The 16,616-nt window shown below is 37.7% G+C and overlaps 4 protein-coding genes across 8 annotated transcripts; 2 read left to right on the top strand and 2 right to left on the bottom strand.

The window, feature by feature from the left end:
• The first annotated feature begins 956 nt into the window (after nt 1-956).
• Nucleotides 957-4,724, top strand: LOC113213822 (vacuolar protein sorting-associated protein 4). 4 transcript variants are annotated; one of them, XM_026433012.2, is made up of 10 exons: nt 957-1,141; nt 1,459-1,502; nt 1,618-1,729; nt 1,820-1,955; nt 2,072-2,309; nt 2,410-2,677; nt 2,767-2,980; nt 3,075-3,303; nt 3,395-3,519; nt 3,636-4,724. In XM_026433012.2, the coding sequence occupies exons 2-9, from the start codon at nt 1,479-1,481 to the stop codon at nt 3,494-3,496; spliced, it is 1,323 nt and encodes a 440-aa protein (XP_026288797.1). In that variant the 5' UTR covers nt 957-1,141; nt 1,459-1,478; the 3' UTR covers nt 3,497-3,519; nt 3,636-4,724. The 4 variants fall into 4 exon arrangements, with proteins under 4 accessions (XP_026288797.1, XP_052121301.1, XP_026288796.1 ...); XM_052265341.1 differs by having other exon boundaries at nt 957-1,174; nt 3,395-4,724; XM_026433011.2 differs by having other exon boundaries at nt 957-1,145; nt 3,395-4,724.
• Nucleotides 4,725-5,137: 413 nt separating this feature from the next.
• On the bottom strand, nt 5,138-8,621 carry LOC113213825 (syntaxin-6). The gene is made up of 6 exons (XM_052265342.1): nt 8,327-8,621; nt 7,942-8,118; nt 7,343-7,433; nt 6,959-7,260; nt 6,782-6,876; nt 5,138-6,690 (listed from the first exon to the last, which is right to left on the bottom strand). The coding sequence occupies exons 1-6, from the start codon at nt 8,359-8,361 to the stop codon at nt 6,614-6,616; spliced, it is 777 nt and encodes a 258-aa protein (XP_052121302.1). The 5' UTR covers nt 8,362-8,621; the 3' UTR covers nt 5,138-6,613.
• Nucleotides 8,622-8,876: 255 nt separating this feature from the next.
• On the bottom strand, nt 8,877-12,546 carry LOC113213820 (dihydrolipoyllysine-residue succinyltransferase component of 2-oxoglutarate dehydrogenase complex, mitochondrial). The gene is made up of 12 exons (XM_026433009.2): nt 12,366-12,546; nt 11,834-11,858; nt 11,665-11,722; nt 11,503-11,582; nt 11,333-11,407; nt 11,205-11,260; nt 11,016-11,127; nt 10,740-10,939; nt 10,485-10,660; nt 10,210-10,408; nt 9,879-10,130; nt 8,877-9,786 (listed from the first exon to the last, which is right to left on the bottom strand). Exons 1-12 carry the CDS (start codon nt 12,441-12,443, stop codon nt 9,652-9,654), a joined length of 1,446 nt encoding a protein of 481 aa, XP_026288794.1. The 5' UTR covers nt 12,444-12,546; the 3' UTR covers nt 8,877-9,651.
• Nucleotides 12,547-12,806: 260 nt separating this feature from the next.
• On the top strand, nt 12,807-16,247 carry LOC113213823 (zinc transporter 7). 2 transcript variants are annotated; one of them, XM_026433013.2, is made up of 6 exons: nt 12,807-12,878; nt 13,403-13,637; nt 13,736-13,931; nt 14,014-14,277; nt 14,355-14,582; nt 14,701-16,247. In XM_026433013.2, exons 2-6 carry the CDS (start codon nt 13,456-13,458, stop codon nt 14,896-14,898), a joined length of 1,068 nt encoding a protein of 355 aa, XP_026288798.1. In that variant the 5' UTR covers nt 12,807-12,878; nt 13,403-13,455; the 3' UTR covers nt 14,899-16,247. The 2 variants fall into 2 exon arrangements, with proteins under 2 accessions (XP_026288798.1, XP_026288800.1); XM_026433015.2 differs by lacking the exon at nt 12,807-12,878 and adding an exon at nt 12,953-13,199.
• Nucleotides 16,248-16,616: the final 369 nt, after the last annotated feature.

Raw genomic sequence — 16,616 nt, forward strand, 5'->3', positions numbered from 1 at the left:
ACCCCCAGCGAGTGTAAAGAGTGCAAACGTGTCTCAGTTCGCGTCACTACCACTAATCTAACTACCCCTGATGGGGAAGGTACTCCTCCATCTTTAATTTTTTTTCGTTTTGTCCGGGCGAGGGGAGAGGGGCGTGAGCATTTACGATGCGGAGCGGACTTATTTCTACGGTCGGTTCGAATAAAGCTGCCTGTGGCCGTGTCGGTTGTAATATCTACAACTGTGTAGCTACAAACAGGGACGTCCTCCGACTCACTGGTTTCTCTTCCTCTTCAGTCCCGCGGGGCGCTGTTTTGGGCCCTGATGAGGGCCCAGCCGGCCCGACCCTCCCGGCCCTGCCACCACCGCCCCGGTGCCCTAAGGGCCTAAATGCATCGGAATGACACCGCCCGCGGACGGCCACGTGCCGCGCTCGAGCGTGTCCGACTCGACATGACGGGCGCGTCAAAAGCGCCCGCCCGCCACTTCGGCCGAAGGGGTACCTAATTTCGCCTTCGCTCCCCTCTTCTTTTGACGCGGAGAGGAGTAGATCCGGTTTTTATTTTTTTGTTTTTATTTTTGTTTACTTATCCTGGAAAGGTGTGGCATTCCTGCCGCTCAGAACAAGAAAAGCCCCTGTGAAGACTTTTAAAAGTCATCTTGCCGGTGGGGCGCCTGAATGCGCGCTACTGGTGATGATTTGAAGTCGAATTGGTTGCCTACCCTTCAGGCGCCCGAACACCAACACCATTAGCCGCACGTGTACATACAAGGGGACAGGTGAAATGGCACTCTGGGAAAATACGACATTCAGCGCACTGCAACCGAATTTCACTAAAAAAAATTAAGATTAAGGCATAAATACACCGATGGCGAATTCTAGACATTAACAATGTATGAACCATGAACTGCAGACTGCATTCCCCCTCCTCCCCCCTCCCACCTCCTCCACTCCCCTTCCTCAGCGTCGACTCAGAACCTAGAAGGCTGTGCCGCGATTTGTCATCATCTTGTTTTTCCGAGGGATGAATGTCTAAGGAGACACAACAACGTCGTGTTTGACATTAGACCACGTTTGTCAAATAATCTGGAAGATTGGAGACATAGTTTTGTCTAGATTTTGTGCCACCCTTTAGTCGAGGACCGCGTTTTGGTCTGCTGAGTAGGTTAAAAAAATGTTTTTATTTTTACCAAGGTTAGCCCGAGCAGCTGAGTTTCACTTGTACATAACTTGACGTATTTTTTTTACCTTTTACTAACTAATTACATTACGGTGTACGCAAGATCGTTCAGGATCTAACCGTAATTGTTTCTGGTTCCGTTTCTTTACTAGGAAGTGTGACATCACTAGGTTACTGATAAGGAATAGGCTGTCACACGAGAACTAAGAACAATGCACATTTGACAAACTGCTTGGGCTTCATAGTTCTTCTAATTTTTAAAAACTTATCTCCTTTATCGCCTTTTTTCATGCTTTAGGTGTTGAACATCTGACAAAGATGTCAGCTACAACAACACTTCAGGTAGGCATCTGATTTGGTAATCTTTAGAACCCTCTCTGGGACCCTTTTCCAAATGCAATCAAAATGTATTTCTGCACTGTTCTATACTAAAATTTTGTTTCTTTTGTATCTGCAGAAAGCCATTGACTTGGTCACAAAGGCTACGGAAGAGGACAGAAATAAAAACTACGAAGAAGCTCTGAGACTCTATGAACATGGTGTCGAGTACTTCCTGCATGCCATCAAATGTTGGTTTTGTTTTGTCTCACATTTAAATTTTATGGTGCCTCAACTGATTAAAATGTTTACTCATATTTTCTCTGATTTTAATGCTTTAGATGAAGCCCAAGGAGAGAGGGCCAAAGAAAGTATCCGCTCCAAGTGTTTGCAATATCTTGATAGAGCTGAAAAACTCAAGGAGTATTTGAAGAAGAAGGATAAGAAAAAGCCAGTAAAAGCAGATGGTAGCTCCAAGTATGTACTCTTTTAATGAAAAGAGAGGAGGGGGGATAAAAAAAACAAGAGTTTATAAAAAAAAGACTGTTTCTGCTTTATAACGATCAATGTATTTATAATTTTTCCTTTGTCAGGGAAGACAAGAAGAATAGTGATAATAGTGATAGTGATTCTGATGATCCAGAGAAGAAGAAATTGCAAGCCAAACTGGAAGGTGCAATTGTTGTTGAAAAGCCCCATGTGCAATGGGCAGATGTTGCTGGCTTAGAGGGGGCGAAAGAGGCTTTGAAGGAGGCTGTTATTTTACCCATCAGATTCCCACATCTATTCACTGGAAAAAGGATACCATGGAAAGGCATCTTGCTTTTTGGTGTAAGCCAATTATTAATTCATAATATTAAACTTGATAAATTGATCCTTCAAAACATTTAAACTGGCAGGCACTGATTACAATATATCCATCTTTTTACAGCCCCCTGGAACTGGTAAATCTTACCTCGCTAAAGCCGTTGCAACTGAAGCAAATAATTCCACATTCTTTTCTGTCTCATCATCAGACCTTGTGTCTAAATGGCTTGGAGAAAGTGAAAAATTGGTGAAAAACCTATTTGAACTAGCCAGATCTCACAAGCCTAGTATAATTTTCATTGATGAGGTCGATTCACTGTGCTCTTCTCGTTCAGACAATGAATCTGAATCAGCTAGGAGGATTAAAACTGAATTTCTAGTACAGATGCAAGGTACAGTATTACTGACATTAAACATACAGAATTAAATTTAGGACTTACCTGTATTGTTCTGTTCTAATCATTGTCTTGTTACTGTAAAGGTGTTGGAAATGACAATGATGGGATCTTGGTTTTGGGTGCTACAAACATACCTTGGGTCTTGGACTCTGCCATTAGGAGACGATTTGAGAAAAGAATCTACATACCTCTCCCTGAAGAGCCTGCTAGGCTTATCATGTTCAAACTTCATTTGGGAAACACATTCAACACACTTTCTGAAGATGATTTGAAGCAGTTGGCTAAGAAAAGCGAAGGGTAAGCTAAAAAGCATTTGCTGTTTAAACGATAAGCACTCCAACTCAAGTAACTCAAGCAAATAACCTCAGTATTTTATATATTTCCATTTCAGTTACTCAGGAGCAGACATAAGTATTGTTGTTAGAGATGCTCTCATGCAGCCTGTCCGCAAGGTTCAGACAGCTACCCACTTCAGAAAAGTCAGAGGCCCTTGCCGCAAAGACCCCACTGTCGTTGTGGATGATCTCTTGACTCCATGCTCTCCTGGTCATCCAGATGCTATTGAAATGACTTGGATGGAAGTGGATGGAGATAAATTATTTGAACCACCAGTTTCAATGGTATTAGTTAAAGTTCTCAATGAGTTATCACTTCTTTCCAAATGCAAACTTATTCACTTTTTTTAATAATCTTTTTTTTTTTAAATTTCAGAGTGATATGGAACGTTCTCTCCAGACGTCCAAGCCAACAGTAAATGATGAAGATCTTATCAAGCTCGATAAGTTCAAAGAAGATTTTGGGCAAGAGGGCTAAGCCTGCAACACTATCTTGTTCTGGTAGGATATTATTGCATGACATGTGTGCAATGCTTTTGGACAGCTGCCTGGAAACTGAACTTCTTGCTTTGGTTTTACTGATGTACGGACTGATGAAAAGCATTATATAATTTCAGAGGAGCCCAGCGACAAATATGTTGCTAAACTGTAACTTCTGCTTATTTGGCAGAGCCTTTTGCTGCATGTCTTCTGATAAACTCAGCCTACGTTCTATCTCCATGTTCCATTATTGTGGTATTTCTTAAGCAAATCATTGTGGCATACTAATAGAAATACACTGCTCTTGCACTCTGTGGTCTTTCACTGTGATGGTTTTGAAAACAGTTGCATATATGTCATTTGAAATAGGGTTTTGAATTCTATTCAAGGCATTATTTCTTTTCATGTCTCTATAATTCTGGGGGGGAAAAAGTTTCAACGCATAGGTAGGATGTGAGGAAAGTATACTCTCTTTTGCTTTTTTTTCTTTTCTCATTACTGCAGAACACTAGAGAGATCAAAGATTATTCCAGAAACATAAAACTTCACCTGTAAAAGTACTGTAATCAACTTCCTGTCCATTGTGCAGATTTCTAGTGTTTGTATAGATTAGATCTCTTGAATCCAGTTAAAGGAAAGACAGTTTTTATATTTTGAGAAAAGATTGGATTAATCAAATTTGTTGATCTTGGCTAAGATTTGTCTTTATTTTCATACTGCTAATTGTAATGGTTTAGACATATTGTTGGTATTTGTCTTGAAAATAGTTTGACTTATGAAGTTATTATCTGTGTAATATTATTTGTAAACAGTGTATATTGTTAAGATTGGTTTTAACATTCGAATAGTTCTTGAAAACCTCTATTTTAAAATTTTAACTACCGGTAGTGCTTATTATTTATGTAATGTGATCTGCCAAGAAAATCAGGAGTTCAAGATGCTAGATGATGGGTAGGTGTACTCACCACCTTTCTTTGCTTATCCATTAACACATTGCTTTCTATAAGGGCCTCTTTTTGTTTTGGAATACATTATTTTCTTTCTGTCTAATGTTTGCTTTTAAAATTTGTGATGAGAGGTTCGTGATTCCCTCTGTGATTTTATTGAACTCCTGGCCTTTAAAAAATGATCACGACTTTTTTTTTTCACTTTTTATAGTATTGCAACTCTTGCCTCTGAGGTAGTTTGGCGTGTTTAATAAAGCGTGGCTAATTATTTGTTCCTTATGCAAATTTCCTATTTTACCTCGTACTTGTAAATGTTGGGTAAGTGTACTGGAATGGTGTCATTGCATGTATTAACTTGAAATTTGCTTTGACCACTCCTACATATACCATGAAAAATTCACCGTTGGGTTTATTAAAAATGTTGAAGTTGCTCTTACACAACCAACTGCCAGGCATATGAACATCTACTCAATTTTATGTTGCCTTTTTCTTTAAAAATCTGATGAGTTGTGAGGATTGATTAGTGAACTACTGTTTTGAGGCTTGAGTTTCGTTACATATGTAAATACTTAAGACCGATCTGTTAAAACATTTTTAGTCATTTATCACATAATAATAAATTGAAAGTCAGTGTATCAAAACAATTGTAAGTTGTATGTACTTTAATGGGAAATATGCAAGACACATTCACCTTATATTTGTTTGTAAGTCTAAGTTTAATTCATATATAGGCATTGATGTTCACAATTCCAAACTTGATTCTCACAACGCAAGCAGTGTATTAACAGTACACACACTTCAGGATGACAATAATTTTCTGCACTGTAGGCACCTTTCCACATCCATTTGTAAAGCTCAAAACTGTAGAAAATAGTAGCATTCATAATATAACTAGAGGATAAGTACTTTCGCAAAGTTACATCATCCTACAGGAATTTTTTAGACACATCACACTTGTAAAAGAGAATAAATACAAAATTCAAATGAGGGAGCGCTCACAAAGATTACATGTGTCTTATGGGTTCAATTAGTGCTGATGGAACTTTTAGAGACTGAAAGTGAAAGGTGAGATCACATATGCAAAAAGAATTAGTTAAAGAGGAAAGAAAAGCAAGGAACATATCAGGATGACTAAACCCTGTTGCGTATGTTTCACTTGTAAAGGATCTGATTTTTATGAGCTGGGTCTGGGTACAGTTCCAAAAAAGGAGTTGAAGTAAGTGGGGTAGTAGACTGTCAGCTTCATGAGATCAAATGTAAAAGTTTCAACAGATCCAAAGTTTAAATGGAATGCTAGACAAAATAATTTGGGGAACAAATTCTATAGATTAAAATTTAACAGCAGCTACCAGTGATGTAAGATTATAAACCATTTCTCTACTCAAAAATCACAACATACTTAAAATTCACATACAAAAAAAGAAAAATATCACTCTTTATGCTATTTTACAGGCCTTGATGCCAATAACATTGCAAGTAAAATAACACATCATATGATTAAAATAAATCAGTCTATTAAAAACAAATCAGAAAAGTAATTTTAATAAAGCAAACAAGGATACTTAAACTTAGTCAATCATGGACATTGAACATGTCAAACTTTTGGCAAATCACCCAGCTTTCTGATCTATCTCGAACACATTGTACCATGTTCTATCCCAAGAGACACAAATTCTTCATGATTACATCAAGTGACGTCACCAGTCAAAATTTGGTCCTCTTCACACACTAAAATGATGTCATGAGGACACACGTGATACCAAGATGACTAAATTTGTCACATGATGTCATCCTGACAAATTTTCATTCCTTGAGATAGTTCCAAATTAATGTATATCTTGACTTAGGAATTGCATCCATAGTTTGCAATACAGGTATTTAAAGTAAGACTAACCAGAGATACAATGTATACTCAACTTACCAAGAAACAGATAGTTCATCTCATACACCAAACATCAAAACATAAACAGTTACAATCTCAGATCAAAACTTGTTTTATGTAAGACTTTAATTCATGATTATGGGGTTCTTGAAGAACTGACAGTTCCTGTGCCAAAATATATGAACTGCAAAGTAAAGTCTTTTCTTTGGACAGTCACAATAAATCTTACTGCTTAGATGAAATTATTCTTTACTCCACAAATAAAGCAGTTTTCTTCATCAAATTGTTAGAGAAATTTAAATAATATGATGATAATAATTAGAATGCATGACAGAATACCAATAGCCATCCACTGTCTTCTATCTGCAACAAAAACATAAAAGCAATAATAATTAAAGGTGCCCTAAAGGTGTGTAACATATTTATATTTTCTCTTTTGAATCGATTTACTTACCATTGGTCATATGCATAAGCTTTGCAACTTTTTTCATAGTGGCATCCATTTTAACATCAGCAGTCTCCATTTCATTGCCAAAGTCTTCCAGCATTCTAAAACAAAAAAATAAAAAATTTTACCTACAATGTTACTGCAATGTGATGACACTGATGACTAGATTAATCTTCCACATACACTGCATGCTCATCTAACTCAGAACCAATCTGCCGAGACACCGTTTTCAGAGTGCCTACACTGCCACTGATTGCATCAAGGGTGTCATCTTGTCCCAGAATAAGGCTTCTCTGCTGCGCAAGTGTATCATCTAGGAATTGCCGGCTGGGGCTATCCAAGTCATTTTCCAATTTAGAATATTTAGTTGAGTTGTGACTAGATGGGACTCGAACAGGGCTGCTATCTCGAGTGTCCAGGAGAGGCTGGCGCGCAGTACGGTCACGGTCTCTGTTCTTGTTCATGTTCATTTTATCCCGCATCACCTAAGAGGAAAAAAATAATCAAATAAACTAAAATCTGCATGAGAATTAAAACACACTGAATACAAAATCTATGATGCCACACCTTTACTTCCTCACGTGCTTGTTCAATGAAAAGTTTTCTATTTGTGAGTTCTTTGTTGTCAATCTTGAACTTTGAAGGATTTTTTTCAACAATATGTATCTTTTTGTTAAGGAAAAACTTGAAAAATAGATGTATAAAGAAACACACATGAGAAAAAAAAAGAACAACAGAAGGTATCCTTGGATGCCTTCCTCCTCCCCCCCCCCTTCCCCTCCCCCAACACACCCCTTTTAGAAGTCACTGCATCTTACATGACAAGAGCATGCTAATGAGAAGAGAGATCACACATACTATCAGGCACTTAGAAACACAGTGATAATTTTTAACTCATGACAAGTACTTCTACATTGTTTGAAAACAATTACTCTTAAACAAGAGCCTGACATGAAAATATGAATTAATCTGTTGCTGTTTTTATACAGAAAGATGATTGACAAAGGCATATTTTATCAGTATGACAGAGTGTGACAGCGACATCTTAGTAAGAACAATGTTTTTTGTTTTTCTTTGAATGGATACTCAGACTACAAATTGAGGCATTGCTTCCAACCATTCTGCAGCACATCACATATTTTCAAATTTATAACAGCAAATAAAGGATATTTTTAGTGTCTTCAAGATCATCAATATCCCATTCTATGCTTCTCAAGGAATTCCGAAGCTCTGTTGTGGTCCACTCCAAGTCGTCTTTGGTAACATTAAGACCTGTGTCTTTCTGCAGCTCAAGCCACCGCTGATACAAGACTTTGGTCTTGTTCAAAGCTTTCGACACTTCACTGGAACATAAGAGAGAAATGACATTGCTTCATCATATTTTCCTGAATATCTTCATACCTAATGTGACAAAGGTTTTGACATTATACGAGAAAAAAACAGAGGAAGAACCCAACGTGATGAAATAGTCAGCTTTCATTTACGGGACAATTTTCTCAGAATTGGAAATCCATGTTGATTCAAGCCAAAATGGTTACATGGTAAACTTACTCTTTCACAACAAAGAAGGGATCCTCTAGTGTCATGTCAATTAAAAGCAGACGAGTTCACCAAAACACGTCGTAGATGTGATTACTTCACAAAAGTCCTCACAAATCATCTGGACCTCTAACCCCTTATCCGCGGAGCACGTAATAAATGGCGTCAATAGAAATCACGTTTAAAACGCAATGGGAGCAAGATATCATGGACATTTTCAAGACTAGGCTTCAGCAAACACCACATCCGCCATTGCTACTGATTCTTATCCTTACGCCCCTCCTCCCCCGCCACTCACACCCTTCTCTCGCAAGCCACCCTCACTCCCTACTCACCCCTAATCCGTTTGTGTGACGTCACACCGACTTCACCCATTCCTGTTCTGTACCAACCGCACCATTGCCAACAGCCGCATGAAAAATATGCTTTGACGCGCGAAAACCACAAACTGCAGGGGAAGTTCCTCACTTTTACCAGCTTTTCCAGATTTTCTCTTCAATAGGGACTTCTCCATTATACCATTCAAAACGGGGCGGGGACGAAAATTAGGAAAACAAAGTCATTGTATACTTGACGGAAATGTTCATTTATTTTTTTCCTTGGAAGAAAATTACAGAAATCCAAGCAAATAGCCAGTAATGTTTGGTTTGTTGTTTTTCTTTTCACAATACACTAGTACAACTTGATTGATGTAACAGATAAAAGACTCAAAGAAACAATCAAACAAAAAAAACAAAACAACATTTCCTTTTAAAATTGAAACCTGCTCCTCCAAAAACTTCGGCAATGACAATTTTCAAAACAATATTCTAAAATACTGGCAAATATATTTGAAAAAGATATCTGGTAACTGATACACAGAGTACAAAGTGAATTCACATTGAACTAGAAGTCCTTCACATCTGTCCAGCAAAAGTAACTTTTAAAACATGTGGATGTCAATCCCATGCAATCAAAACTTTACACATAAACATAGTCTTTTTAAAATCATAAATTACTAACTTATTGAGCTCATGAAACCTCCTTAGCACAGCTAATGAGACATGAGTATTCTGATTTTTAAGCCTCAAATGTACATTATTAAATATTTACAAAAGCAGAATCGTGCTGTTCAACAGAAAGAATTCTCAAAAAATGTGCTCTACAATGAAATAGCAACCACAGAAAAAATCTTCAGGCAGTGGGTGGCAACAGAAAAAAAATTACTCTTACTACCATAGGTATGTTATGATAGATTCCTATCCTGTGGCAACAGGATGACAGACCAGACTCTTGTTTTCTTTTTCATTTCCACTTGCAGTTGCAAATATGAGACTGATGAGTAGGGTGGAAATTGTCTACAGCCCAGCAACTATGATGCGGGGGTCTTCCACAGCTGCCTTGATCTTTTTCAAGAAGAGAACAGCTTCACGGCCATCAATCAGTCTGTGATCGTAAGTAAGAGCAATGTACATCATGGGACGGATCACAACCTGAAAATTAATAATGTGTTGTCAGTATTGACAAGAGTATAAAATTTCTAAAATTTTTAGAATTAAAAAGGAAAAGTATAAAGTTAACTTACTTGACCCTTGATTGCCACAGGTCGCTCAAATGTACCATGCATACCAAGAATTGCAGACTGGGGGGGATTGATTATAGGAGTGCCCATAAGTGAGCCAAATACACCACCATTACTGATGGTGAAAGTACCACCATCCATATCTTCAACAGCAAGAGCATTTTTACGCGCCTTCTCTGCCAGATTATTCATGGAGTGCTCAATTTCAGCATAATTCATAGTTTCTACATTTCGAATAACAGGTACCACCAAACCCTGTAGAAATAATACAATTAGCAAAATAAAACTTTGAGTAAGCCTCTGAAAAAAAGGAAAAAAATAGAAAAAAATTAACCTTTGGTGTAGCAACAGCCACTGAGATATCAATGTAATCACGATATACAATTTCTTGGCCATCAATTACAGCGTTCACAACAGGCTGCTCTTGAAGTGCATATGCAGCAGCCTTAACAAATGCTGACATGAATCCCAACTTAATACCATGTTTCTTCTGGAAAGCTTCTTGGTTAAGCTTTCTAAATTCCATGATACCACTAAAAGAAAATAAACATAGCATAATTGTTGAAAATTATTCTTTAAAGAAAGGCAAAACTATGAATAACGCTCTACCTCATATCGAGTTCATTAAATGTAGTCAGCATAGCGTTGACATTCTGGGCATCCTTCAGTCGCTGGGCAATTCGCAGACGCATTCGATTCATTTTTACTCGTTGCTCAGTGCGAGTGCCACTGATTTCTTTGGTGGGATCTGCGGGTGGCACTTTGACTGTAGCTGCTTCAATAGCCTGTTTAATAAAAACCCGATACATTAAACATAACACTTGTGGGATGCACAGGACCTAAATGAAAAAAACAGAAACAAACTTGGGCATGACGAATAGCAGCCACAGGAATGGAGCTCAGTGGGGCCTGCGGTGGTGGTGGTGGTGGTGGTGGTGGGGCGGCTGCTGCAGGTGGTGGTGGTGGGGCGGCTGCAGTGGGCTGTGGTGGTGGTGGTGGAGGAGGAGCAGCCGCAGCTGGAGATGGAGCTGCCGCTGCAGGGGCTTCTTTTTTCGCGCTACCAGCTGAAAGTGGAATATGAAAAGCCAATGGTAGATGATGATATTCTGCTGTCAAATGCTATGAGTAAGGGACTTTTACCTCCTCCAAGTTTAAGCTTGAAAAGTGGTACACCAGCCTTGACAGTTGCACCATCTTCAACTAAAAGTTCCTCGATTGTGCCATTGGCAGGTGATGCTACAGGCACTGATGTCTGTAACACATGAATTACCCAGTGTTAAAGGTGTTGAAATATGCCTTGTGAAAACAATCGAAGATCAAGAGCAATACCTTGTCAGTTTCAATTTCACAGACTACTTCATCCTCTGAAACTTGGTCCCCAACAGCTGGAATGAGATTTAAAAGGTTGTTTAGGTATGCAGCAGTAGGTTAGAAGATGTGCAGTCTTCTGAACTCACCTTTCTCCCACCTAATATCTCCTTCAGACACAGATTCCGGAAAGGCTGGGCAGTTTACAACTCTAGATTCCTGACCTGAATAAAAGAGATTTATAGTAGATAGATAGTTGAAATAAGTTTATAATGTGTACCAGAGAAAGACAGGCCACTGAAAAGAGGAAGATACTTACACAAGGAGTGTGAGGTTTGAAAAGTTCGAGATTGAAGAGCCCATTTAGATTGATGGCTTGGCGGATGGCAGATGGACAAGCTTAAATAAAAATAAAATTAATTGTGAGAATTACTATGTTGCTTTGAAATACAAGTAGTCCAATTAATTCACAATGTCATACCACTTCGAGGATGGAAGAACACAAACTCGGGCATGTGCATCTTCATGTGCTGTCCGAACTGAAAATATGCCAAAAAACGTAATTATACATGACAATGCTAGCCAAATTATTAACAAACATGGAGAAAGAGTTTCCTTGGAATGGACAAGTTATTAGTAAGTTGATTCACCTTGACGGAAAAGCCTCTGGGCGACCTGGAAATAGAGACGAAAAAGATTAAGAAATTAATTTCAAGGGGATAGAGAAAAAAGAGATGTGATCAAAACAAAATGGTTCTTTTTCCAAGTGTCATGGTAAATTTTAAGTGGTGTATCAGAGTCATGTGATTATTAAATAGGTAAAGTAAGTGGGTAGAGCTAAGTCAACTCAGACAAGAGATTTGAATATACTCGACATAATCTCAAACAACAATGGTGTATCAAGCAATAATGTCATTAAAAAGTCTAGTTGTTAAACTGCCTTGACAAACTAGTGCCATCATAAATGTATTCTCTTAACCTAACCAAACGCTAATCAAGAAAATAACCACAACGAGCGATAAAATGAAAAGAAATAAAAATAATGATAGAAACTAAAGGTTACTTTAAAAGGGGGAAATCGTGTTAAATGTAGAGAATGTAATAAGCTGAACTCCGTAAATAGATGGACCGGGTGGAAGGGCAGGGGTTACTCATTGAAAACACAGCGTAGCAAGCTCTCACCTTCGAATTGTTGCTATTAACTATTTTTGAGGTAATCCCATGTATACTTCGATGAACGTTTCTCGAAATGGACAACATTGTGGTCACTTATGATTAAATTCTTCGGATTTGCAGAAAGACTAAGCCAACCCCTTCGCCACGGCCATATGATGCCCGAGGACAGAGGGACGAATAAATTCACGGCAGGAAAGATTCTTATGCAGTCGCAGACGATTCTTTGGGAACGGAAAAAGGAGTTGAAATGGGGTGCAAACATAAAGTGATTTGTACGTTAAAGTTCATTAAAAATTCTGTGATTATCATAAATAGGTCAAGCAAGTGGTTAAAGATGTCGAACAACAACATCCACGTTTGAAGGTTTGGGTTTCAATATTGGTATTTTGTAATTATTTTTTTATATTTATGACTTGAAGATTTTTCATACTGCTCCAATTTTGCCAGCTTGCCAACTCGACTTAGCGGTGTTGCCAGATGATCAGAAGTTGACAACATCTTGTTGGCATATAAACAATGGTAAAGTAGCATTTAAAGTTATTTTTTGACATTTTGAGAAAAATAACTAGAGCTCTACGTTTAACTAATTGTTCTTGAATGAAAGAGCTTTGAGCTAGACACATTTTTGTCGTTTCTGTTAGAATTTACTTGAGGGAAAGTTAAATGTGCCCTTGTCTACAGCTGGAGAGCAGACGAGTTACCGGCTATATTTTAGATTAATTTTATTTCTTCTTTCACCCCATTCTCAATGAATGTTACTTTTTAGTATGGATCATGATCAACTTTAATTTACTTTCAATTGCTTATCAGTGAGCTATACTTTATTAGTCTGCTAGATGTGTGAGTTTCGTTAATGATGAGGTTAAAGAGGGCTCCGAATTCTCAGTAAACTTCGCTTCTTCATTATTTGGATTTCAATATGATTTTTACTGTTCTCCTACTAAAACAGATTTTTACAAAAACATTATTGTTTTACACCTTTACGTTTTTATGATATATTATTTTACTGAACCAAACCTAACACATCTCTCCTTTTTTTCTAGGAAATTTTTCTGAGATAGAAGGGTGTTTGACACCCCTTCCATTTAGCCTGACAATGATTCCCCTTTCACATAGCAAGGATGTGTACCGACCTCTTGGCTCCCGCCTCAAAGAAAAGATCCAGAGCTGGATTCGTATAATATTTGCTGATCGTAATTCCAGGAATCTTCTACTCTTTCTTATACTCAATCTCTCTTTTGCCTTTGTTGAGTTGTTTTATGGAATATGGACCAACAGGTGAGAAAATAGTGTTCAAGCTACTAATCTGATGGTGAGCGTTGATTGCCAAGTTTCAAAAGTAAGTACAAATTTTAATGGTGAACCTCTTGTTTCAGTTTGGGCCTTATATCAGATTCGTTCCACATGTTCTTTGATTGCACTGGCCTGCTGGCGGGTCTTGCAGCATCTGTTATCACAAAATGGAGAGCTAACGACAAATATTCATATGGTTATGTTCGGGCTGAAGTTATAGCAGGTTTTGTGAATGGTCTCTTTCTACTTTTTATAGCCTTTTTCATCATGTCTGAAGCTGTAAGTATTATTTTCATTTCAATAAATTATTTGTTGTAGTATTAAAAATGCGCGAGTCTTACTTCATTGTAAATTTGTATAGGTGGAACGTGCTATAGAGCCTCCAGAAGTGAAGCATGAGCGTTTGTTTGTTGTGTCTGTCCTTGGTTTGTTGGTGAACTTTGTGGGTATTTATGCATTCCAACATGGGCATGGACATGGACACGGGGGTGGACATGGTCACTCGCACGGTGGAGGTGGCCATGGCCACTCTCATGGTGGACATGGACATTCACATGGCGACTCCCACGATCACTCACATGCAAATGATGGCAATCTGTCCAGTGGAAATTCTCAAATTATGCAGGTAAATATAATACCACTTTCTTGTTTTCAATCAATTTATAATTATTTTGAAATTATTTTTTATTGTTATTCCTGCAGGGCGTCTTCTTACACATACTGGCTGATACTTTAGGAAGTGTCGGTGTGATAGTGTCTGCAGTTCTCATGCAGGCATTTGGTTGGATGAGGGCAGATCCTATCTGCTCAATGTTTATAGCTATTCTCATAGCTTTGAGTGTTCTTGCATTAATCAAAGATTCAGTCTTAATACTTATGCAGCGGCAACCAACCCAATTGGATCATGTTTTACCCCAGTGTTATCAAAAGGTACGTTCATATTCCTCTCTTTCTTCAGAATCTACTGATGTGGAGGAGAAATTTTGTACCTGTCTAAATAGCTGTGCAACCAATTTGAATCTTGCATCTCATTATTATGATTTTTCAGGTATCTCAGCTAGCTGGTGTGTACAGTATACAAGAACCACACTTTTGGACACTGTGTAGTGAAGTGTATGTAGGTGCTCTTAAACTAGAAGTTGCCAAAACTGCTGATCCAAAATACATAGTCAGCCACACTCATCTAATTTTTGCTGGAGTGGGTGTGCGGCAGCTTTACGTACAGCTGGACTATGCTCATATGTGATACTTTATGTTGTGACACTTGACTGCTGTTCAATAAACCAACACACATATTGTGTGCATTTGGCTATCAAGCAAACCTTGCCATAATTACATGGTAATGTTGTACCTAGGTATGTTTTTTTTTCTGTTAAGAATGCATTAGGTGTCTTACTGTTACCTTGTGATTATGGTGATGCTGAAGAAACTAAGTATTATCCCAATATCAGGTTATTTCTTTTTTACCTTGCTTAAGATACATAGTAACTTTTTTTCACATTTGTTGATTTTATGACCTTTATTTTCTTACTGAGGTGTTTTTCTTTATGAATTATAGGACCGTGTCAAAAAAGTTTGATGACAAATTTATGACAAAGTGATATGGTCTTTATGTGTGCTGTATTGTTATTTGTACACATTTTAGATCTTTCAAAATTTGTTCTGTGGAAGACTTTGGGATTCCTTTACTCAATAAATGGTGCTTTAAAGGGGTTTTCATGACAGCACAATATGTTAAAATTAAGTCAGTACTTACTTTTCGTGCAAGTAACAATTCCTATAAAGTGTACCCTCTTCAAGATCAGTATCTTACTCACATAGTCATAGGGCATTTTACATCTTACTCAGATACACTGATTTTCTGTTAGCTTTATTGTTGATTTCAGGACTTACCCTTCTACATTCCCAGTGTAGGCTTTTATTTCACCTTTACATTTGCATGTAGTCTTTCACCAACAAGCTACAGACATTTTCATTCATCCCTGTCATGTTGATTTACTAAGCGCACCATGCTTAGGATTGTGATATTGTTACATTGATGGGATCAAGGTCTGGTGAGATGAATCTGTTTTGTTTTGACACATTCCTTTGATGTTTCCATAAATCTGGACTAGTCTGGATTATTAAAAAGAATTGAGCTCTTCTCCAAATTATAACTTTTTAATGACAGTGCATTTTGTACCAAACCTGCCTATGTCATGCGAGAGCAAATTGTAGTGCAGTTGTCTTCCAGATTTTACCCATATTGGTGATGTGTGGATGTATTGTGTGACTTTTAAAAATGTAATTCGAAAGGATTTTATCTTTGATTTTGTACTGTTTCATTTCTGATTGTAAAGGAACACTTTTAAAAACTTAATTATTATATCTAATGATTTGGGTACCCTAAAGGCTGAATTAAGAAATGGGATATCGATTGTAATAGCTCATTTGTATTCTGGATATGGGCATTATTATAGATAGAGACAGTTATTAATGTTGTGGTTGTGCCTGTTTGAGCCGCTGGAATTTTGTTGTTGATTTTTGGAGAATCAATTATGTAATGTCTAGGATCCTTCATTGAGTGTGAATCGTAATACAAGTACATAATTTGCATCAGTGTTTGTAATCATTTAAAGATAGGTAAGATCAATACTTAAGAAGGATGAATGTCAGTTTAACTTAAAATCCTGTCATGGTTGTTCGGCTACTGTCAGTTTGTTCTGCAACGAGGTAAACGTTGTTAGATACAATTTCTTCTACCAATGTTATTAACAAAATGGGGAAAAACCTGTTCCAGACTGGGCTAAGCTCCTTACAACCTGATTTTAACTTGCTTTTTTATTTATTGTTTTGGTATTGATCTTTCCTAAATGTACGCATGTCCTCACATACCTGCTCCCACATTGAATTCAGTAAACGCTGGGTGTGGATGGGCTAGCCTTTCTATCAGGCATAAAATTGAAAAATCAAAGAAAAATAACA

This window comes from Frankliniella occidentalis, unplaced genomic scaffold (assembly GCF_000697945.3).
Source record: "Frankliniella occidentalis isolate FOCC.00 unplaced genomic scaffold, Focc_3.1 Scaffold26, whole genome shotgun sequence".
In the NCBI taxonomy this organism is placed as follows: Eukaryota; Metazoa; Arthropoda; class Insecta; order Thysanoptera; family Thripidae; genus Frankliniella; species Frankliniella occidentalis.